Source organism: Notothenia rossii (assembly GCF_949606895.1).
Source record: "Notothenia rossii genome assembly, chromosome: 8".
In the NCBI taxonomy this organism is placed as follows: domain Eukaryota; kingdom Metazoa; phylum Chordata; class Actinopteri; order Perciformes; family Nototheniidae; genus Notothenia; species Notothenia rossii.
In genome coordinates this window covers 36,463,610-36,486,316 of record NC_136906.1, presented here as the reverse complement: position 1 = coordinate 36,486,316, position 22,707 = coordinate 36,463,610, and the positions used below count along the sequence as shown (strand labels likewise).

Below are 22,707 nucleotides of genomic sequence, written 5' to 3'. Positions count from 1 at the left end.
TGGTGAAAGTGGGGGATGTTTGCTTATCAGGCGCCCGCAGCTCACAGCCAAAGGGCGAGCGTGGTAGCGAGAGAGCGAGCAAGGGAGAGGGCGGACCGGTACCGGCGCTGTTGTTATTAGAATCTGGTGCTAGCTGCGCTAACGGATATAAGAAGTAGATTATTCTACAACCAGGGTGGAGGAGAGCAATCCTGTTAGACTGAGAGACTCAGTGAGGTAAAGGACTCTGAGTATTTAGATAGTTAATTTTAGTCTAAGTTATCTCAGTGGGTCTCAAACGTTTTGACCACAAATTATGTAAACACATATTTCCAAGGCACTCCTTTATAATTATTAGGATAAATAAAAACAGGTTTGAAATCATTCCAATGTATACAATAGGACAGTAAACCAAAAATTAGGGGTGCACCGAATGGGAAATTCTTGGCCGAAACCGATACCGAAAATAGGAAACAGTTGGCCGAAAACCGAATGACGAAAGGCCGAAAATGATTAAAATAAATATATATATATATATATATATAATGTATACATTTTTTACCAATTTTGTTCAGCTACCTGATTATGGAAAAAGACATGATTATGGCAAAACTTAACTTAAATAATAATCACTATTATGGGTCCATAAAACATTTATTCAGCACTTTTGAATGCAATAATTCCAAGTCAAGTGCATTTTCTTTTCTCTGTAGGATAACTACAACAAAGTGCATTCAGAACAAAGTCAAAGTGCTTTAAAACTGCATAAAAATCTAGGCCAGTAGGCCTACAACAAAATAGTGTAAATAAAGACTGTAACAGCCAGGCCTTCAACAACAACAAATGCACCTATAAGTGCATGCATACAAATGTGCAAACTGGATAAATCCACATGAATGTAACTATTTACAAATTCAATTACAATTGAATTTCAAGAATCTGTAAATAAGGCTGTCTGTCCTCATAAGCAAAGTAGTAAACATTGTATAAAGATACATAAAGTGAAAACTGGATACAAAATCCACAATCAATTACAAATTACAATTTCAAGAATCTGTAAATAAGGTGGTCTGTCCTCATGAGCAATGTAAACAACATTGTATCATTTAGATACCGAAAGTACAATATATTGAACACTGTGCTGCTGTCATTTCCCCCTAATGATAACCTGAGATGGTGAATTATAACTCACAATGAAAATTGTTCAGGAAAGTGGGTATAAAGTAGACATGTAGAACTAGATGAGCTTATGATAAGCCATTCTTGTCTACTTATTAAGGAAAAGTGGGAGGTTCTTTTTAATGAACAGTAGCTTCTCTGCTTTATCAGCCATAAGTCTGTTCCTCTTCTCATCAAGCACATGAGAGGCAGCGCTGAACAGTAACTCGCTCTCAGTGCTTGTGATTTGATCTTACTCCGCATATTTGTCCGGGTGTTTTGATTTCAAGTGGTGGAGTAATCCCGAAGTGGTGAAAGTCTTTGCAGTTACACCCCTTTGAGAAATGTCAGCTGAACACGTTTTACAAATCGCAATCCGCGTCTCTTTCTCTGATATTTTTAAATATCTCTAGCGGCAGACATGTTGGCTGTGAGCCAGCCGCGAGTATGGTCGCGCTCCGTGCTTGTCGCCGCGTTTTGATTACGTCATCACAACAACACGTTAGCTTACCAACGTAACCCTGTTCCCTGACATTCGGTGATATTTTTTCGGTGCTAAAACTCTTTCGGCTGAAAGGGCCTTTTTAACAATTTTCGGCCGATAATTTTCGGCGGCCGAATATTCGGTGCATCCTTACCAAAAATATCGTTTAAAGTTGGAGATATACAAAAATATGCATAAATAAATGTTAACTAGGTAAAATAAGATATGAATGAACAACAAAAATAAAATAAGCTACATTTATTTGTTATTGGCTATGGAAGGTTATTGGTTATGTTCACATACTTATTTGATTATTAAAATGTAAACCGGTCTCTAGTAATTCTGTGCTCAAAGTGCACCAGATTGAAGCATTTTACTGTAAAATGTTCAAAAGAAATCTTCCCGGGGGGGCATACCCCCGGACCCTCCTAGAGGATGTGACGTCCACCCCCCACTTCAAACATGTTCATACAATACTGAATACATTTGAAGCCATTTTGACGTCTATTACCTATGTCAATAAGTTTCTGTTTTTGCAGTGTATTTGTCTTTTGTAGAGATTTTTCATTTATTCTTTAAATATAAAATGTCGCCTAAAATCTCACCTAGGGCAGCAAATTGTCTAGAACCGGCCCTGGTACTAGGCTTCAAGAGCCTTTCTTGTGCTGATACATAGAAACAAATTGGCAGGGCGCACTTCGCATGCGCACACACAAAAACATTCCACGCGCTCCGCACTTACATTATGCTGGGCCCACGTGCCTTAGCACCGCTGCTATGACTCCATCCTAGGGGAAACACTGAATTTACTCTCCATTGTAAATTCCAAACAGAAAACTGTCGGAGGAAATAGCCATGCTTACCCGACACGATGAAAAGAACGGAAGGACCGGACGGACGAGTCCCCACTCATACTCTACTCATAGCGATAGCAGCAGGTTTAATTAGGGTGTCCCCGATTGTTTGTGGCTTTTTTGCCTCTGCAATTAAATATGCCACCTCATATGATGCCTTTTAAGCCTTGGTAGGGATTGTTGCTTGGTTAGTTATAACTTTCCTTTGGCCTTGCAATTCTCTCTGCTTTCGGCGGAAAAAGTCTGCTGGTTTAGTAGCAAGAGAGGGGTTATTCGTGTTTAAATGTCTGAGCATTTTTACGGGCTTTAAGCTCTCATGTGCAAGAACCTCAGTGCACACTACACATTGGGGATGTTGTGCTTCATTGATAATGAGGCATGTGAATCCGTACTGGATGTATTCCTCTCGATACTTGCAACACTTGGATGAAGGCTGGTCTGACTGCTTATAGACCGCCTTACGGTTGTCGTCTCCTCCTCCTCCTCCTCTTCCCGCGCAAGAAGTGGACGGCTCTCCGCTCTCCTCCGCTGCCTTCTCCGTTGGCCTGTCTGCCTTCTCACTAGTTGGTATTAACCAACGTTTCATTTTGAAAAATGTATTAAAGAGCTGTTCAGAAGAAATATACTAGTATAGTTGATGTGTGTTTTACGTCTCTGATATTTACTGTGGTGCTGTAAAGTGACCTTTGAGCTGCAAATGATACTGTCGTAAATCTGTCAGAATCAAAATTCCTTTATTTGTCCCGCTTACCTATTAAACAGACTTACATAATACAAAATGTATATGCACACGTTATTATTATTAATAATAATACAAATAATAATAATAAAAAAATATATTTTACATATTTCTTTTTTTTTTTAAACACCTCAGGGGTCACATCAAGAGGATTCTGAAATCATCTCGTGATCCCCCGTCGGGGTCTCGCTACCCCCACTTTGGGAACCCCTGACCTAGAGTAGATGATGGCCGGCAGGGGCGGACTGGGAAACGGTGGACCTCTGTCACCTGTCAGCGCAACTTCAATGATGCCGTTTAAAAACAGCGAACCGACCTGGCCGTTCGGTGATTCTACAGATGGCCAGTCCGCCCCTGCTGGCACCCAAGTGGGCCGAGTGATCGGAGTGGCCCGACCAGCCCATCGGGATTAGTCCCGAACGTTCCGATGGCCAGTCCGCCAATGATGGCCAGTCTTCCACTGATGGCCAGTCCGCCACTGATGGCCGGTATGCCCCGAGCTTGGAGATGCAGACAGGAGCAACCACCTGGAAGCAAAGCAATGTACTGCTCTGGACAGGGTCAGCAGAAAAACATATTTTAGCCACCTCTTGATGATTTCCATATCCTCTCACTGTTTGCATAGCAATACCACATAGGACATTGAGAATTGATAAAACTTGTAATATGGCAAGAAATCTTACTTGAGGATCTTTGGTTGCTGTTTATTCTTGGTAGGTTGCAATTACTGGTACTGCAGCTAACAGCTGAGGGGAAAAAAGAGACACAAGTTTGCACATGCTTGAGCAAAAATAACTTAAATAACACAGCAGCAGCTTTAAGTACAGTAATACCACTTCAAGTATAAGACCTGAGTACTTCTACTCTTATTCAAGTACAAGATCTGAGAACTTCTCCCACCTCTGTTTATAGCCTTAACATAGGATCTAAAATATATGGATAATGTGCATTGTGTGTAACATTATGCCCACAAAAAAATCGATTATTAAACTAAGGATTGAGCTAACATTAGGAGTTAGTGACAATGTATGCTAGTTAGCTAGCTAAACTATTTATTAAATAATATTGCGAAAAAGTAACTCTGAAACATTCACTGCACATCACGCTCAGCCACTCGAGCATGCATCTTGCGCGTCATTAAAAAATAACACCCTGCACGTAATGATGGCATAGAACAGCTCACTTTCAAAGCATGGTAGCTAGCTGCTACCGTAGCTAGCTAGCTGCTACCTAGCTATGGTAACGTTAGCTAACATTACTTTGTTTTCGGTCGTTAAACAACAAGTATACCATAGCTAGGAGTTTGAGGTTTGCAATGTTTTAAGTCTTGAGTGTTTTGAATCCGTTGATAAATAGTTTTTACCGTTACCTCTGAAAGTGCTGATTCCTCTCCTCTGGGCGCGCCACGTGCCGTGCTCTTCACCTCCTGCGTGCTAACTGCGTGGTCTCTGTAGTGTCAGTGCCTTTGCGCATGCGCTCTGTCTGCCTCAGCGCATGATGGGTGCGTGCAGCAGAAGTCTCGTCTCTGATTGGCTGCAAATGGATTGCCCTGAAAATCCTTTGATGAACATCCAATCCTTGTATTATTTTAAGAATTGGTAACACCACACCATAAAGATGAATTTAAAAGTTTAAAAAAATGGGGTGCAAACTATTTACATTGCAATTATAATTGTTTAATTCTTTGGATGTTATTTTCTTTATTTACAAAATGACAATGTAACTAGTTGATAAATAATAAAACAAACACTGAAAGCCTTCCAAAGACACAAGCAAAATATGTTATAAAACTTCTTTATTGTCAGTTTATTCTTTTAAATTGAGAACAGAGAACATTGATAACTAATGTTGGTGCATATTTATATAAATTTGATTATGATCAGGAATATCCCATCTGTACTTTGCAGTCCTGTCCCAAGTACAAGTTAAGTAGGTATTAATCAACGTAGGTATTAATCAACGTGTACATATAGTTTACTATCATTTGTAGTCATGCATAGTACTGCCTTCCTGGTTGCTTTATTTTTGAGAAACCTATTCTGCACCTACCTGGGTTTTAAGAGAGTCCAATACCCTATGTGACTGTTCAGTCTCATAAAACATGCTCAAATTACTTTTTGAAAACACAAGCTCACAATAAAGTCAGACGGGAGATCTACAGAAGCAAAGTGTGATAGACAAAGATGCATTCCTATATTAAACAAACAGAAAGGAAAACTTTGTTGTTCCACGAGGCAGTTGTAGCCATAGAAAATGGATTAACAAGTGAATTTAGGTACTTAACCTTCAACTACCTGCTGCCTGAAATCCCTGTGACATCACTGTAGATTGTTGTAACCAACTAGCTGTGTGGGACATTATCACAATACATATTTAAGTTAATTGACTTGGTTTGTAAAGGTATTTTGCTGTAGTTACTAGCTTTGTCAACATGCTTTGGTGAAGGCCTATTCTTTCAATATGATGGATATTAGTAGACGTTGAAGGATTAAGTTGAATTATTTGAAGTATTAAAATAACGTGTTATGGCAGGAAAGTTAAATCTGGTATATTAATTTGAATGTCACCTTAAAAATATTCATGTGTGTTAAATTTGAAGGGACAAAGTATATTTTCCCTCCCCAATATATTGAGGTGAAGTCTTTGTGTTTAGAGAGGGATGCAAGCAGGGGACATCCTAATTTGGGGATAGCTCCAAAACTCTGGAATGTTTCCCTCATAAAAGAAGAGGGTGCGTTACACATGCTTAGGGCAAATGTATGTGTTTTCATTGCAGTAAATATATGTGCTGCATGATTACTGTTCAACTATACCTCTGTTTTTATTCTTTCATGTGCGGGTACTAAATGGCTACAAACATTGTGGAGAAATTAGCTTAAACATGTTTTATTACTCTATAGGAAATGGAAGCAGCTTTTATGATAGGGACGAGAGAGCTGGGGGAGGGAACATTCTTCTTGAGATTTTCAGCATGTCAATTATCAGGGAAATCTACTTGTTTTTAAATAGAGGTGTGTGGTTAATTACTTTGTATTAATAATATAACAGTATGTGTAAAGGAAGCTGGAAATATACAATGTGAAACCTTTTATTTGAAGTAAAGATGTGAACAATAGCTCAAACAAATGGAAGGGCTGTAGGACAAATGAGTGTGTTCTCTATATTAGGCCTGTGTGAAGTTTGACTATTTGAAAAGCATCTCTAATACTGCTTAAGAGCATAGGTAATGTGTTCCTCGTTATTATTGATATGAAAGTGATTTACATGTATTATGTATATTTAGCCAACTATAACAACTATATCTTAAAACATACTTTTAACTTGTGTGTGGTAACCTGAGGGGGGAAGATGGACTCAGGGACAAAGGGCCATAAAGGGGATGTGTGTGTGCTGGCTGCAAGATGTGAAATAAGATAAGGAAACTTGTTGTTTAGAGCAGGTTTGTACCAGACACCAAAAGGTGTCTGGTCTTCGTCAAACTGAAAGAGACTTTTTGTTTCCGGGTTTCTTCTGCTGTGTCGCACTGATTGGGTGCGACAGGCCATGTGTTGGTCTCTCCAATAAGATGACCTCTGGGGGAAAGCACGCACACACCTCCTCCTGTGTTTTAGTATGAAAGCCTGTGTTTTCCTTTGGTTCGGGCTCTTGTTTTTGACTGGCCGTTCCTGAGACCTGTCTCACACGTGGTAGAACCTGAGCCCGGAGTACTCTGCAGAGTGCTTCGTGATTCCTTTGTATTTGTATTGTTACTCATTAAAACAAGATTATTGTTTCACTTGCATTCTGTTGTTTCTTAATCCCTTCCTTTTTACGAATTTACCCAGCTTATCAAACGACACGCGGAGACGAGGTTGGTTTTAAACATCCTCCAAATCTCCAACAACGTCTAAAAGGACAACATAGGTTGTTTGTTTTACTGTAATTGCAATGCTAATACCAATTTAGCATAGTGGTAGCACTAACTGCTAACAAGGTTTTGATATTCAGAGTCTGGCTGTTAGTGCTTGCTAGCATGTTATACTCAACCCAGTCTCACGGCATTTTGTGTTCACCAACATGATTTTTAATCTATTGATTTGTGTTCACCAACACGATTTTCCCTTTTTTTTCGTGTTGCACAGCACGATTTTAAAAGTAATGTATTTCTATTGGTAGTCTTTCCCCTTTTTTTTCGTGTTGCACAGCACGATTTTAAAAGCAATGTATTTCTATTGGTAGTCTTTCCCCTTTTTTTTCGTGTTGCACAGCACGATTTTAAAAGCAATGTATTTCTGTTGGTAGTTTCACGGCATTACGTGTTATAGGAGGACCGGAAGCTGTGTGGTTCATAAAAACATGTTCTTACTCAATATCAAGCCACGATTATTGCTTTTATTTAAAATTGTATCATTTCGGACTTTTGTTGCTGTCTGTGAGGAAAATAAATGGGGCTCATTTTTCCTTCTAATTTGTTATTCTTTTCAAAATAACACACTGTTATTTAGTCAACAATAACACACAATTATCCTTGTTTTTATTTATTTGTTTAATTCTATAATCTCTGGCTTTTTTGCCGTCCTTCAGGAACTGAATTTCAAAATAAAAATAACCGGAAACAGACGTAGGCCTACAAGGGACATTTTGAGCATCATCGAGTTTAGGATGGCCGAAGACACTACACTACCCATAATCCCCAATTAAAATGAACCGATTAAACATCTCTCTGACACAGTTTAAACGCATTTCAAGTGGAAGAATTGTTCATGTCTCCTCTTCGTGTCTCGGGAAGCTGGAAGCTGTATTATTTAAAAAGAAATAAAAAAAGTTTTTTAACCATAACGGGTACTTTACACAACATTGAGTCAAACTTATCCTTGTTTTAATCCTTGTTTTATTTATGTTAAATTGTTGTTGTTGGTTAATTTTCCATTTTATTTATTTTGGTTTAAGATATCATTATTTTTTATTTATTATTATCATGTTAGATGTTTAAACTTTTCTGCATTTTATAAGGCAATATATACTTTTTTGTTTTTTTCCGTAGGCTACTTAGGTTATTAAAGAGTTATCGTGTCAAAATATAGGAAATGTATTAATATTTTATTGTATAATCGGTACAGGAAATTACATCATTCAGAGCACCACCTATTGGCCAAAGACGCTGCCACCGGCATTGCGATCCATCCTCTGACAAAGTAAGTTGGGTCACTAAAGTTTGATACATGTTTTGCTTAGATTTAATAATTGGGGCTTTTTTTTAAGCCTTTACTCGCATGGTTCCTCATACATACTGAACTGTTCTAAGTCTGAGAAATGCTTTCGCCATAATCAGCAAAGCAACATTAATGTGAAATTATTCTTGCGGGCGGCTAGCTAGCTAGCTCACGTTCAACATAAGCTTAAACTAGTTTAGCTACATTTATATCAGCTCATAAGTGGTGTGTGAAAAATATTTGTCTTAATTACGGTTACATACGTCGGTGTTAAAGTGTGAGTTATACGTTATCTTAATCGCTTTTGTTTTACACATGACAGTTCTAACGCTGGCCGACATTTTAATGGGGGAGGGGCATAGTCCACGTCCATGTGCTTGTTACGCGTATGATACAGGAAACACGTAAATGAACTCAGTCTGTCTAAAGTAGTTAAACCGTCACAATGTGCATTTAAAAAAGCTAGTTTCACTACATAATTCACTTTTTCTGTTCTCTCCTGCAGCTACTGTACCCACACCACAAACCCATACACTGATCTACACCATCATAAAACCCACTGCACTTTTAAGAGCCAAACTCAACCTATCTCTCTGTCTATCTACCTACCTTTCTTATAGTTATTGTCTCTATCTTTTTCTATCATTCATTATCTATTTCTTCATCTATCCATCTCAATCTTACAATCTGTCTCTCTATCTCTGTGTGTCTCATACAGCAGCTGTTGCATATCTGTTGTGTCTGTCTGTCTGGCTGGCTGGCTGGCTGGCTGTGTTTCAATGGCAACAAAACACAACCCAGACCCCAATAATCCCACATCCAAAGAAGGAAAACGCATGGCTCTTGAGCTGAAGCATGAACACATGCTATCTGAAGCTAAGGTTGGTGTTTTAACCCATATGACCTCATTCATTTCCCACTTGAATTTGGCTCTATCTGTTATCCAAAAAATGCTGAACAGGCCAAGAGTAACTGCATTTTGGATCAATGTATAGGGCCTTTGCAAAACGGTTCATCATTACAACATGGGGGCAGAGGCTTACTAAATAAAGCTTGTTCAACTTGTTTTACTTCATTAGTTGTATATGGTAGGAAAAACTTGAAGCAAAAATGTTCTTCAAGTGAATGAATTTACTTTTATTTGTCCACTGTCATATGGTATCAGTTTATCAGCAACATCAACCTTACATGAGTTGTTACTTGGTCACAGAAAGCAGCTGAGGAGAGGAAACGGGCATGCTCTGTAGGAGACACTATACAGTCCCCTAAAAGGGGCTGTGTAAGACGTGGCAAGCCGAGAGGGAGGCGTGGAGGGCAACGCCAAGGCTCAGCTACAGGTTGAAATCCCAATTATTTTACATTTTTATGAATTTACTAAGTAAATGGTTGGAAAATCGAATTAAAACACAGTAATTGCTTGTTGAGGGTCTACAATAATTCCAATATATAAACGCATAGTGACACTACAGTCGGAGACATTCCCACTGTGGTGTCATAAGAACTATGCTTTATTTAATTTCACAAGCTTTTAAACAATAGGTAGATAATACAAATCATCAGTTATCTGTTGTTAACCCTCTGTGTGATGTTTTACAGTCACATCCCCCCCGACTGAGGGCTTCCAGTCTTCCAGTGTGGAGGTTCTGCGTACTGAACCTTCAGCACAACACGAATTTGGTAAATCACAAAAATGGCTTTAAGTTTAAAACTAAAATCAATTTTTAAATAAATTGTGTTAGTGAGAGAAAATAACCTTATACACAACTGACAGTTCAGGACTCGAACGAGGATTCAGTAATTCAGTAAAGATATTGGCCAGTTCCTTACTGAGCAAAGAAATGATCCTTGATTTTTAGTGTTCATCTTAAATATAGTCATTTACAGTTAAAGTTTCCCATTCTGTTCACAGAAAAGAATATGGAGAGACTCTCTGACATTCTTTCCTCATGTCCTCCTCCTGAGCCTCAAAGAAGCTCTGCCTCATCCTGGTCTTTTCGGCAGCAGAAAGCCTCAGAGCGCTGGAAAGAAGCGAGACCACACCACCTACAATGCCTTCTAGAAAAAGAGGCTGTTGGTCATCCCCTGTGTGGCCTCTGCCACGAGCCGGCTGTTATTAGGTGAGATAACATTTACCTTTATTTAAATTACTTTACCTAATTGTAATTTTTCAGTATTAATGCTCAGTGCCCTGCTATTTCAGCTAACATGCATGACTTTTGGGATGTTAGAAAACTGGATACCTAGAGAAAACCCACATGAAAATGAAAGTAATTCTAGGATATTAGAATAATTTTGTATTTCCTCCCAAGGTGTAGAGAGTGTCTCCCCGAGGAGTGGTTCTGTGGAGACTGTGATGTACTTCATCACAAGAACCAGCCACTCCACAACAGGGACAGTTTAATGAAGGTTTTTTTTAAACCAATTAGTCCAACAACGTGTGTTGTTAGAGTGGAAGGTGGATATGACACCTATGACCAAGGTATGCTCTCTCAAACTTGCATTTTGATGTTCACATGTCTCTTCGGCCAGCATATAATGGTAATTAGTGCTTTTATTCTTTTTTTTGACAGCTTGCATATTTCCAACTGTGAAGGCACCCAACTGCTCCTTTAAAGGCAGAAACTTCACTGTGGTACCAGGCAAACCAGTGATTTTAATTACCATCAATGGTAAACAAATATAAATATATATATATATATATATATATATTTGGATTTCTATTGAATTGTTGTTATATGTTTACTGTTGGGCTGAGGCATTGTGCTTCCACTTGGAGTAAAACCTTCATGTAATATCTGTTCATCTTTGACTATTTGTAGAAGGAACTGTTGTAAAATGTGTCTTAATTATGTTTATTTACTTGTTCCAAGGGCGTTATGACTTGCATCTGCCACTATATGTCTGTCAAACTTGCCAGCAGCAGTGGACCCCCGACTTGAAAGTCCTCCTTAAGAGTGGATACTGGCCAGCTTCGGTCAGTATTTCCACACTTTACACCTTGGACCTCCTGAGCTCCTTTGAAGAGCTCAAGATCATCTCTCCGGGATTCTCCAGACAGGCCTTTGCAAAGCTGCTGGAGCATCGCACAAAGTGTGGAGGAAGAGTAAGTGTAAATATTCTTTACCATATTATACATTATAACATTTCTGTAAATAGACCAAATCACAGCAATATATGTAATTATCTTCCAGTCTGGACCTGTCAACGGAGATGCACTGCAGCGCAGCTTTCTGGAGTTCTCCTATGCCTCGTATGAGGAAGACCAGCTCTGCTGTGGTGCTCCTCTCATCTGCCCTGCCTGCACGCCGGAGATGTTGGCTGTTTCTGCCGATGGAAACAGGAAGCTGTATCGCTTTCGGCGAAGTGGAAAGTGCTGTTTTTACAATGTTGTTATTTAAGTTTTTTGATTACTGTTTATATTTCATGGATATATTTGCTAATCTTTTTTTCCTCAGTTCTGATGGCAGCGCCTTTTTTAATGGGCTCTTTGACAGCGCGGTGGCTGCATTTGTCGACAAAATACGGGGATCACTGAAAAATGCAAGTTTTTATTCGTCATTTTACCTTATAGGTATATCACAAAAATAGCCATGTATATCGGACCCTGACTTTCTTCAAATTCAGCTACTTCTCCTTACCATCTACTCCAAAATCAGATAATTAGAACAAATGGTGTAGATCGTGATTCCATTGCTTTTAACTGATTTGTCATGATGTAATGTGTGTCTTAGACCCAGGGAAGAGGCACATGTGGGGACTCCCCAGTGGACAGCAGCAAGGGAGACGTCAAGGAGGGCTTCGAAGCTGGATGAAGAAGGGATGGAGGTGGCTGTATGTCGCCATGGGTTTCTTTTGAAGGCCTTAAATATGTACAGGGGGGAGATATTCGCCTACCCCCTGTATCTTCAAAAGGAACTCATGCCAGCCAAAGCCAAGTTCTTCGCCATGGATGTGGCTTGCAAGTACTGGCCGTACATGGAGTAAGCTGCAAGTGTCCTTCCTGCTCTCCAGGAGCTGAACACCATGAAGCCATTCCTCAGTGTAACGCATGCTCGAGCCCATGCTACCAAATGCGAGGTATGTGAAATATTTTTGTATCACGTACATTTATATTTTTTATATTTATAATACTGAAGTAGTAAATATCTAAGCTATACTGTTTAGTATAGTAGTATGTAGCCTCTTTGCACAACCATTCCAGCAACCTTTTACCATCAGATTATATGGAGTGGGAAGAACCAGGAGGGAGCAGGGATGACCGCTGGGGAAGAGGTGGAGCAGGTCAACAGCTGCCTGTCCCGTTGTGCCCTGACAACAAAATACATGTCCAAAGCAGGTGAGTGGAAGGTTTTGCCCTATTATTGCATACTTTTTTAGATGACACATCATAACCTCATTATTGCTTTCAAAAGCACGACTGGACATGCTCACAGTGCATGCAATGGGATGGAACAGGAAAAAAGGTGACTCCCTTCATCAGGCACTTTCCACAAGATATGTGAAGGTGAGCCTCCTATTAAAGGTATTGTTGTGTCCTTTGTCATTTGCACATGGCTTGTTGTTAATCATAGCAAGTTTTAATCTTGATAAATGTCCATCGTCTACTGTTTATCAGACTAGTAAGAGGCTCCTGGAAGAGACTGCAAGTCTTGAGGAACTCAAGACGGAGCTACATTGTGTCTCAGATGACATGGTGTCGACGTGGATTTCCGACGTGAAGGAATGGGCATCTGGTAAGCACGACGAGATAACACCAGCTACATATCATTGTCCATGACTGTTTGAATTTACAGATTTGATCCTAAAGAGCAGCCAATTTTAAGGCAATAAGGCTGATTTTTCATGCCACGTAATGGGACCCTCACTGGATTTCAGTAGACAGGGACATAATCTTCAACCAATAGCAAGCCAACTATGTGTCCATGTTTATCTCTGATATGTTCCAGTTTCCATAGTTGTACCATCAATTTGTGTTAAAAGGTGTTAAATATGTTGCACAACTTTGTTTCTCAAAACCGTTACGTGTTGTGTAACAGTACATTTTACTGCCAATATTATTTCTACAGGAACATCAGAAACATCGGGTACTTCTGAAGACATCCTTCAAACAGCACTGCAGCAAAGCATTGAGGGGCTTTACCTAAGTGTGAGGCAGCGGAAGCAATCCCTTTACCGACAGAATGGTATAACAATATAATGTTTTAGGTTGCAGATTCAACCTACTGAATTATATTTATTTTTTTGCACTTGCAAATATAGTTTGTCACATATCCCTATCCCACTACTTCATGTCTTTTTCACACAGCAGCAAGCTCCGCCATCGACTTCGAAGGAAGCTTGCAGACGACAAAAAGCGCCTTAATCAGGAGGTACTGAAGTACAACCAGCTGGTACACGACTCTGCCAGAGCCATCATGTCCGCGCTGTGGCCGTGGGAAGTTCATGGCATGGGTCAGTTTTCAGATATTTCATAATAATTCATTTGAAGTTCTGTTATATGAAGGTATACCTTGCTGAGTTATGCACATATCATGTAGAGCAGGGCTATTCAACTACACATTCAGTTGGGCCAGATTTTATAACTACAAAATTCAGCTGGGCCAGACATTCAGCGGCCTGTAAAAAGCGGGTAGTGACACATTTTAAACCAACACATATTACTGTGATGAAAAACATGCAATTTTTATTCATTGTTCATCTAACAAAGGTACGTCAAAAAGTGCATAAAAACACAACAAATTAGCATTAATTTAACAGAATCTGAAAAAAGAAAGTGCACAGTTGTAGCATTACATTTGTTTGCTTTAGAAGTCAAATATTCTCGTTATTTTTTTTGAACCAGGCACATCACAAAGTGCATTGAATGAATACAATAATAGCAGTCTTAATAAATGTCCTCACATACAAAAAAAACAGCTAAAGAGCTCCAATGCAACACAAAGAGGTAGTACTGTAGCAATACTATTTTTTCACTTTTCAAGTAATAACAAAAAAATCATACGTTTTGGTCACATTTGACCCAGACACATTACAAAGTGCATTTAAATGAATACAGAAAGAACTGTCAAGTTACCCTTCAGTCCACAAACCCATAACAAGGGATATGGGTAACTATATGAATGAATACTACAGTACACGTCTACTATAGTAAACTAGGTACTTACTATCACCTCATTTGTGATTTGTCATCGCTGACTTTCTCAATGGGAGAAGGGACATTTTTTGTTTTGAACAAGAGCAGTGATTTTTGGCTCATAGGATGTCAATGCAATCCTAAGACATTGGTGAAGAGTGCTGTCAGTCAGGGAGCAGCGAGTGCTACTTTTGATTGAGTTCATGTGTGAAAAGCTTGATTCACATGTGTATGTTGATCCAAACATACTGAGCACACAGATCGCTACTTTCTGAACGTTAGGGAACTGCTGTTTTTTGACATCACTCCAAAACTTCACTGGCCCGTTAGTGCACTGCATGTCAATAAGTTCCAGTGTATATTTCCCCTTGTCGATGCAGGGGAGGGGACCACTTCCTTTGCTCTGGTTGATACGTCCCCCTCTATTGCAACAGTGAAGGGGTCTCTGGCAAAGCCCATCATCACCTCTGTGGGCAGAGCAAGTCCATTCAATCGCAAAGTTCTCTTTCAACCTCGCAATGAAATCTGTCATCACATCCGTGATTTGTGCCGGAGATGTGATGTGTTTGGGGAGCGTCAGAAAATGCAGCATCCGACCCGTGCTCAAGTCGGTCGCGAAAAGGTCCAGCTTGACTTGGATCTGCTCCACAAGATCAATGACCGTTTTGTCTCTGTTTACGCTTCAGAGTTGAGAGAGACATGTTTTTGAGTTGCTATCATAGGACCACCGTTACTAGCACCACTAGATGCACTTTCAAAAAACGTGCTGCGTTGTGGTTTGGTGGTTTCTATGCAACGCGGAGTGTTGCGTTCATGGTCTGTACTAGTGTAGGAATTTGGCTACGGGAGGCTGGGCCACTCGGGAGTTGGTTCTGGGCCGCATCTGGCCCGCGGGCCGCCAGTTGAATAGGCCTGATGTAGAGTGTTAGAACGTTCATTTAGTTTAAGGGTATATCTTAAGTTTTCTTATTGTGTATACATTTGATTATTTTGAAAGTACATGTTTGGAGTTTTAAACATATTGTTATGCTATAATGAAAATGTGATTCATGTATATACATAACTGTGATTGGATTTTAGCTAACTTTACAGCCAAGAAAAAGATACGTGATCAAGTCATACTTACACGGAGACTGCAAGAGGAGAAAGGCATCCTATTGTGGGAGATGGCGCAGCATTGCACATGGTTGCAGAACATGGCAGTTGCTCTAAAAAATAAGGTGGCTGAGGAAGGTAAGTTGAAAGCAAAACTTAACCTACCTTGTAAAGTATGAGTTTTAAAGGAAAAAAGTCAGCCCAAATCATTCTTGGTCACAGAAATTGGATGGAGTATAATGGCCTTTGCCCATTCGACCCGGCCATTTTACATAATGAAGTCCCTTGACAGTGACAATCATCTTTATATGTACATGGGAGAGAATATACTCCATTGAAGTGCTCTGGCCTCGTGAAGCAATCTTACTTTATATAGTATGTCCATATAACAATATTTTGTGTATTTTCAGATGTAGACAAGGGGAATGGAGGACTTGGGTGCACCCTAAGAAGGAAGCATGCTGAGGCGTTGGAGAAGTTGCAGGTGGTACTGCAGCAGTACAAGACCGCTTTAGGTCCTGATGCTTGTTTCCTTCAACATGAAGAGGAAAGTCAAAGTGGCCGAAGCAGTACAGACACCAGTGAAGATGAAGAAGGAAACATAATTTAGGTAATTTACTTATGAATTAATGTACAGTATCTTTGTTGTTTTAGCCTCAACCTAGACATGTTGCTGTTACTTTTGTGTTCATTAATGCTAAACATACATTGTGTATTCAAAAACCTCAAATTTGGTTTCTGATCTGCCCCTCTTTTTTGTTTCTCTGTATTTCCCCAGATTGCTGCTGCTCTCAAGCACGAATATCCGCCAAGACTTGATGTGCTATCAGAAATGTAAATACTTTACTGACTTTATATTTGGAGATTGTATTCATACTCCTCAATGGAAGATCACCCTTGAATATGTTGACCATATGACTTTTCCCTATGCCGCAGCATCAGGCCAAACATTTCACTTGTACACAACTTAAATTGTATTGAAGAAAATGCTCAGCGTCCCTGGAATGCATCCTGATCAATGAACCATTCACTTTTGATCCTTTTTGAAACACTAGAATGTAAATTCCTAAATCTCCAAGTATATCTTGCTGGTTACCATACAACTTGGTGAGCACATCATTGTCCAAGAGCAGGAGGTCTTTCCCTTTTTTCCCAGAACGGGATGCCTATGCATTATTATTTTCGATCTCTTATAGGATTTACCTGTCATTAACTTTATACGACTGCACCTGTTGCACCGCAGGCCAATAACAGCTTTCCTCTAATTTTTTATTTGTGTTTCTTTTGCGTTACTTGCTTTAATTGCTTTGTCAGTTATATTTCCTTCTTGGTCTCCAGCTATTAACCTGATTGATTGAAGTACTTCAATCAACATGTACAATGCACAGTCTTTTAGGATGTATAATTAGGGACATTGAGATAAACAACAAATAGTTTATTTGGTGAATCACCTCATTGTTGTTCTCAAAACCAAATAATACATTGTTATAAATTGTTATATTTGATTTACACATAGAATGTACATGTTTAATATACATAGTTAAATCATAAAAAAATGGTTGTGTTGTATGATTTCTTAATACTGTATGTTATAACTGTTTGCATAACTTGATTTTATGTTCTGTTGTCCATGCTTTTCATGTTAGACTAACCCCAACGCTCTAGAGTCAAGACATATACCCTTATGGTGGCCTTTTACTTGTATTGTGGTGAAACACATAAGTAAACCATTGCCAGAGAGGACCATTTTATTGTTTTAAAAACAATGTTATTGATGTGGTTGGTTGATGAATAAATATAAATTAAGCATACGTCTGTGGTACTTTTTGTTGTTTACATCACACTGCATTATAATGCGTTTGGAAATAAATTCATTTAGAAGTAACAATATGGGTTAGCACTTGAATATTTTTGTAAAGAGATTATCCTCATCCGGAACACTGGTTGTTGGTTTAAGATAAGATAGAACTTTATTGATCCACATCTTTGCGTTGCAGCAGCATTAAAACACATGGCATTATACAATACAAATAAAAAGACAAGAAATAAAGAAGAAAATATACATGTTGAATTTACAAATGAGCAATAACAAGATATGCAAGGACAGATGGAATATTAAATATTACACTGAATATGTCAAATGTACAGTGAAGAGAGAAACTATGGAGCAGAGTTCTCTTTCAGCCAGAGGTGATTTGTTGTACAGCAACACGTTCTCACTCCCAACCCGTCACATGTTGACGGACGGTCAGGGCCCCTCCCCGTCACCGACTTGCATAGAGCTCCCTGAACGTTGGTAATAGACACGTTGGGATCGCGGCGAAATGCTCTCCGCAGATCCATTCTCACGGCATTTATCAACCTTTTTCTTACTCAATATCAAGCCACACTTATTGTTTTTACTTCTTTATTTCAATTGAATAATGTAGGACTTTTGTTGCCGTCAGTTATGGGGAGAGTAGGGGCTCAGAATACTGAAATCTGTATTGTTTCATCGTTTTTTCCTTCTAATTTTGTATTATTTTCTAAACCACACACTGTCATTTACTCAACAACACATAAGTATCCTTGTGTGTATTTATTTGTTTGATTAATAAACACAAGTTGGAGTCCGTCAGGACCGAGGGTCGGAGCAGGTCATTTGCTTTAGAGAATTGTACACCCGGAAGTAAGTATTCTCTCCGCTTCGCTTGTCAAACCCAGCGCCGTATAGATAGAAGAGTTACAACAGCGGAAGTCCAAAAACGGTTATCGTCACGTGGTTCATGTAGACGAGGATCGTTCCCCGGATGTTCATGGCAGGCAATGTGAATGCATTGATAACAGGAGATAGAACTACGATTTTTGGTAATTATTAGTGAATAAAGGTTTTGATTTGCAATATTTATAAAACAAATCGATATGTGTATGTATTTACATCAATATGTTTTAAAAAATAAAATAGAATTTGCTAATATTAAGTGATAATATTAGGATTAGTGTGAACAACTAGTTTACATGTTAGGCAAACAGTGCCTTGGTTAAAGAGCCTGTTGCTGTTTATAGCTTTGAATTCTTTAAAACCAATATTATCTTCTTAAACTTGTATGGTAGTCAGGAGCATCACTTTCTAATGTTTATTGGGAAATATATTTAGAGGGAGGGGATCTAAAGGAATGCTTCAAAATTCAGATTAGATTAATTTCTACCATTTTCTTAAATTCATGGTAGTTTCAGTAATCCCATGGTAATTGAGGACACAAGTTATCTAAATGACTAATGTCATCTTTATGGCTTTCAGAAAGGACAGGAGACCGACAGGTGACTATCAAAGGACTAGCAGCAGCAGCAGCAGCAGCAGCATGATGATGATGATGATGTTAAATGTGTTGTTTTAGGAACATCCATTGCAAATACATGGAATTCAATAAACATTGAATAGCATATCATGCAGTTTGTCTGTGCCTTTTCCTCCGTGTTGTCCTGGTTTGCTGTGCTGCCTCCTAGTCGCCACCATGGTTTGCTGTGCTGCCTGGGGATGCTCAAATCGCTCCGAGAAAGGAGTACGAATGTACGGCTTCCCCACTGACACAGAGCGGAGGAAAAAATGGCTGGCTCAAGTCAGCAGGAGCAACTTCACGACCAACAGCAAAAAAATATGTGAGGATATTATATACAAACACTGCATTTGCACTTTTTCACAAAACGAAAACCACACCATTGGGAAAGCTTAATGTTTTGTTTAATACAAAAAAACAGGGAAAGGCTTGAAAAACACAGAGCTTAGACTCAGGGTGCAGGGTGAGGGTCTCAATGCAGGTATTCAGGCTGACAGGCTCCATTGAATCCCCCTCTGGTTCTTGTGCTGAAAGAGGGAGTAACAGACAGGAGAAAGGGTTATACACACCTATATAGCACACCTATTGGATGGGAAATTGCCTTGGGGAGATAAGGTGTGGTCTTTGTTCCCAACTGAAGTTATGGAACTTTATTATTTGTGAGTTTAACAAAGTATGACAAATGGCATAAGTAACAAATGTGATATGAATTTCTATAAAGTTGTCTCACATTCTTGGTCGTATTTTATATACAGTATGTAATGAGTATAACATGTCCAGTAAGTATAAAGTGTTTCCTAATACTGTGTATTCAACCACTATGGAATATGTATGTGGGCAGACAAAACTGAGTTGTTCTGTGTGTGAAGTAACCTCAAGTCACTCCGCAGGCACATTTTGATGCAGACCAGTTTGTCAAGACAAAAAAGGGCAAGACTAGGCTGAGAGCAGAGGCTATACCCACCATCTTCGTGCATCGCCCTGTGGTCAAAAAGAGAAGGGCCCCTGCACCACGATTCACCCCGGGACCTGTATCTACAAAGCCCATAGCTCATGATCACAGCTATAGTGTGAAAGGTGACACAGGTACAATAAGTATGAACTCTTAGTAACAAAACTCATATTTCTTATTTTTAAGTGGTATAATATTTTAAATGTTCGAAAATCTACAGTGCCATGTCTTCTACTTACATTAGTCTCAAAGATTGAGGGAAGAAGGGATGAGGAGACTGAGAGAAAGGAAAGTGAGGGTGAAGAAAGAGAGGACATGGCTAGTGAGGAGAGACAGGGAGGGTGGACACCACCCACTCAGCCAGCAGCCAGTCAGCATACGAGGGAACCAGCAGCCAGTCAGCATACAAGGGAACCAGCAGCCAGTCAGCATACAAGGGAACCAGCAGCCAGTCAGCATACAAGGGAACCAGCAGCCAGTCAGCATACGAGGGAACCAGCAGCCAGTCAGCATACGAGGGAACCAGCAGCCAGTCAGCATACGAGGGAACCAGCAGCCAGTCAGCATACAAGGGAACCAGCAGCCAGTCAAACAGATCTATTAAAAAAATTAAAGAGAAAATTAAAGAGCCAAGAAGGAATCACCAAAAAAGCAAAGTCTGCACTAAGAAAAATCCGGAAGGAAAATGCAGCTCTCAAGAAAACAATGAAAATTAGGGACAATAAATATAAGAAAACGTTTTCAAAAGACCAACTTAAGGCATTAGTCAGACTCACCACAAAGGGGATGAAATGGAGCAATGAGACAATTAAGAAGGCTTTAAAAATTCGCTTTGCGTGCGGAACAACGGGTTACAAAACTCTGCAGGAATATCAGATTCCCCTTCCAGGATTAAGAACACTGCAAAGAAGGATGCAATGTGTTAAGTTTGAGCCTAGTGTGTAACAGCTAACATCACTGCCCCTCCACCCGTAACATCAATGCCCCTCCACCTGCCAACATCACTGCCCTCCACCTGCCAGCACCCAGCCAGAGGAGCGCAAACAACAAAAACAAGCAAGGTGTCCCGTCATGTACCTGGACATGTGGGTTGGCAAAATGGAGTAAGAGCAGTGTGCGAAAAAGTACACGTCCCACCGTCCGGGACGTGTTATTTACAATATCGGACAAGTAGATCTTTCAATTGACTTGTCCGGTGGACAAGTGACGTTTTTCGGCCGGATTTATTGTTATATTATTGATAGATTCAGTTTACAAAAGGCAGAACTCATTCGCAAATTGGACGTGTCCGCCATTGTTCGTTTAGAAATGTTAGTTTCGGTTCTGTTTGTCGATTCCTAATGAAATGCATCTCGCCGCTTTCTGTACAGTTAGACGGGGGCGGGGCGGGAAGTGTAGCACAGTGGCAGGGTTGGGAAGCAAAACTCGGTTCCGAGTAGGAACAAATAACAATTGTCCGTTCCCGGGATTGATAAGAGTTGTGAGGACAGGAGGCGAAACCGAGCCCCGCGGACCGCAGCTCCCTCTCTCTGCTCCGGATCAGCTGATCGCTGCATCTCTCTCTCTCTCTCTCTCTCTCTCTCTCTCTCTCTCTCTCTCTCTCTCTCTCTCTCTCTCTCTCTCTCTCTCTCTCTCTCTCTCTCTCGCGGATTCACTGCCCGTTTAACAGCCTCATCTTTGTCAAACTTTCTTATGTTCTTTCTCTAACACGTAATGAAGGTTATTAGGACTTTTAGCTCCTTTGTTGTTAATATTGACCGCCATTTCCTTTATGAAGTGAAGCAGCCTCCCTGTGTCCTCGCGCTGTAATCATATCCCCGGACCCCCATACTCGGAGGAGCACAGGGATGTCAGTATTGTTTATGAAGCAGGGTATAGAAATTATTGAAATTAAAATACTATCTATTTACTTTTACAAACAGTGAGCAGCTGGGCAGCTGCAGCATGTGTATTGCAGGACATGTGTAAGCGTCTTTGAGTTTTAGAAAAGCGCTAGGCCTATAGGCTATAAATATAATGTATTATTATTATTATTATTAGGCCTATGTGTTGGACATGTGTGGTTGGACTCTGTCTCACAGGCAGGTTGCAGCATGTGTGTTGCAGGACATGTGTTGGACACACAGATTGTGTGGTTGGACTCTGTCTCACAGGCAGGTTGCAGTGTAACATCAGAGGAGACTGGGCCAATTGTACATTCTTAAACTGCACCACTTAGAACTAACAAAACAATGCAGAGATTATGTTTATATAATTGTATTCAATAACCGTAATAAATTAAACAGTATGAACTGATTTTTAAATAGGAATACAGATTTGACTTAATGTTTTCATAAATATATTTTTCTCCCAGTTTGTCATGGGACTTATTTTTACCCTCTCAAAGAACCGGAATCGAGAACCGAAAATAACTGGAATCGAAAAGCAGAACCGGAATCATTAAAATCTAAACGATAGCCAGCCCTATGTGTGATGCAGTAAATCGTAAAAACCGTGGGAAAATGTGAAATACGATGGCGAAGAAGAAGATTCCAGTGGCCCCAATTTGTGTCCATTCTGGACAAGTGAAAATGTATTCGGACAAGTAAATTGCCAAACTCACTTGTCCATGGACAAGTACTCTCTAAAAACTTTTTCTCACACTGAAGAGATGGACTTGAAAAACCTTGGTGGCTCTCTACTCATGTTGTTACAGTTGTCTTGGTTGCAGCTCTCAAGTCTTTTTTTGTTGCCATTTCCACATCTTTAGAAAATATGAAATAAATGAAGTGAAATCAACCTCTTCTCTGGAGAACAAACTTTGA

At 39.7% G+C, this 22,707-nt stretch overlaps 2 protein-coding genes and 1 long non-coding RNA gene across 5 annotated transcripts; 2 read left to right on the top strand and 1 right to left on the bottom strand.

Annotated features, from left to right (window-relative positions):
- Positions 1 to 3,192: 3,192 nt before the first annotated feature.
- LOC307017168 lies at positions 3,193 to 4,758 on the bottom strand. Its single transcript, XR_013802049.1, has 3 exons — positions 4,584 to 4,758; positions 3,898 to 3,960; positions 3,193 to 3,765 (listed from the first exon to the last, which is right to left on the bottom strand). It is a non-coding gene; the product is annotated as an uncharacterized lncRNA (long non-coding RNA).
- Positions 4,759 to 9,212: 4,454 nt separating this feature from the next.
- Positions 9,213 to 12,138, top strand: LOC307017364 (uncharacterized protein). The gene is made up of 8 exons (XM_079646946.1): positions 9,213 to 9,287; positions 9,617 to 9,743; positions 10,003 to 10,083; positions 10,316 to 10,523; positions 10,716 to 10,885; positions 10,977 to 11,075; positions 11,277 to 11,509; positions 11,598 to 12,138. The coding sequence occupies exons 1-8, from the start codon at positions 9,243 to 9,245 to the stop codon at positions 11,802 to 11,804; spliced, it is 1,170 nt and encodes a 389-aa protein (XP_079503072.1). The 5' UTR covers positions 9,213 to 9,242; the 3' UTR covers positions 11,805 to 12,138.
- Positions 12,139 to 12,180: 42 nt separating this feature from the next.
- LOC307017365 (uncharacterized protein) lies at positions 12,181 to 17,439 on the top strand. Of its 3 annotated transcripts, none has more exons than XM_079646949.1 (9): positions 12,181 to 12,483; positions 12,625 to 12,742; positions 12,819 to 12,910; positions 13,022 to 13,139; positions 13,473 to 13,589; positions 13,715 to 13,857; positions 15,620 to 15,772; positions 16,045 to 16,244; positions 16,431 to 17,439. In XM_079646949.1, exons 1-6 carry the CDS (start codon positions 12,430 to 12,432, stop codon positions 13,780 to 13,782), a joined length of 567 nt encoding a protein of 188 aa, XP_079503075.1. In that variant the 5' UTR covers positions 12,181 to 12,429; the 3' UTR covers positions 13,783 to 13,857; positions 15,620 to 15,772; positions 16,045 to 16,244; positions 16,431 to 17,439. The 3 variants fall into 3 exon arrangements, with proteins under 3 accessions (XP_079503075.1, XP_079503073.1, XP_079503074.1); XM_079646947.1 differs by having other exon boundaries at positions 13,712 to 13,857; XM_079646948.1 differs by having other exon boundaries at positions 13,712 to 13,857; positions 16,413 to 17,439.
- The last annotated feature ends 5,268 nt before the right edge of the window (positions 17,440 to 22,707 follow it).

Bases quoted from the DNA above. Each gene is read 5' to 3' on its own strand.
- LOC307017365 (XM_079646947.1), top strand. From the start codon at position 12,430: ATGAAGCCATTCCTCAGTGTAACGCATGCTCGAGCCCATGCTACCAAA. The intron at 12,911-13,021 runs GTGAGCCTCCTA...ACTGTTTATCAG, and splicing joins TTTCCACAAGATATGTGAAG to ACTAGTAAGAGGCTCCTGGA. The intron at 13,590-13,711 runs GTATAACAATAT...TTTTTCACACAG, and splicing joins ATCCCTTTACCGACAGAATG to CAGCAAGCTCCGCCATCGAC.
- LOC307017364 (XM_079646946.1), top strand. From the start codon at position 9,243: ATGGCTCTTGAGCTGAAGCATGAACACATGCTATCTGAAGCTAAG. The intron at 10,886-10,976 runs GTATGCTCTCTC...TTTTTTTGACAG, and splicing joins ATATGACACCTATGACCAAG to CTTGCATATTTCCAACTGTG. The intron at 11,076-11,276 runs GTAAACAAATAT...ACTTGTTCCAAG, and splicing joins GATTTTAATTACCATCAATG to GGCGTTATGACTTGCATCTG.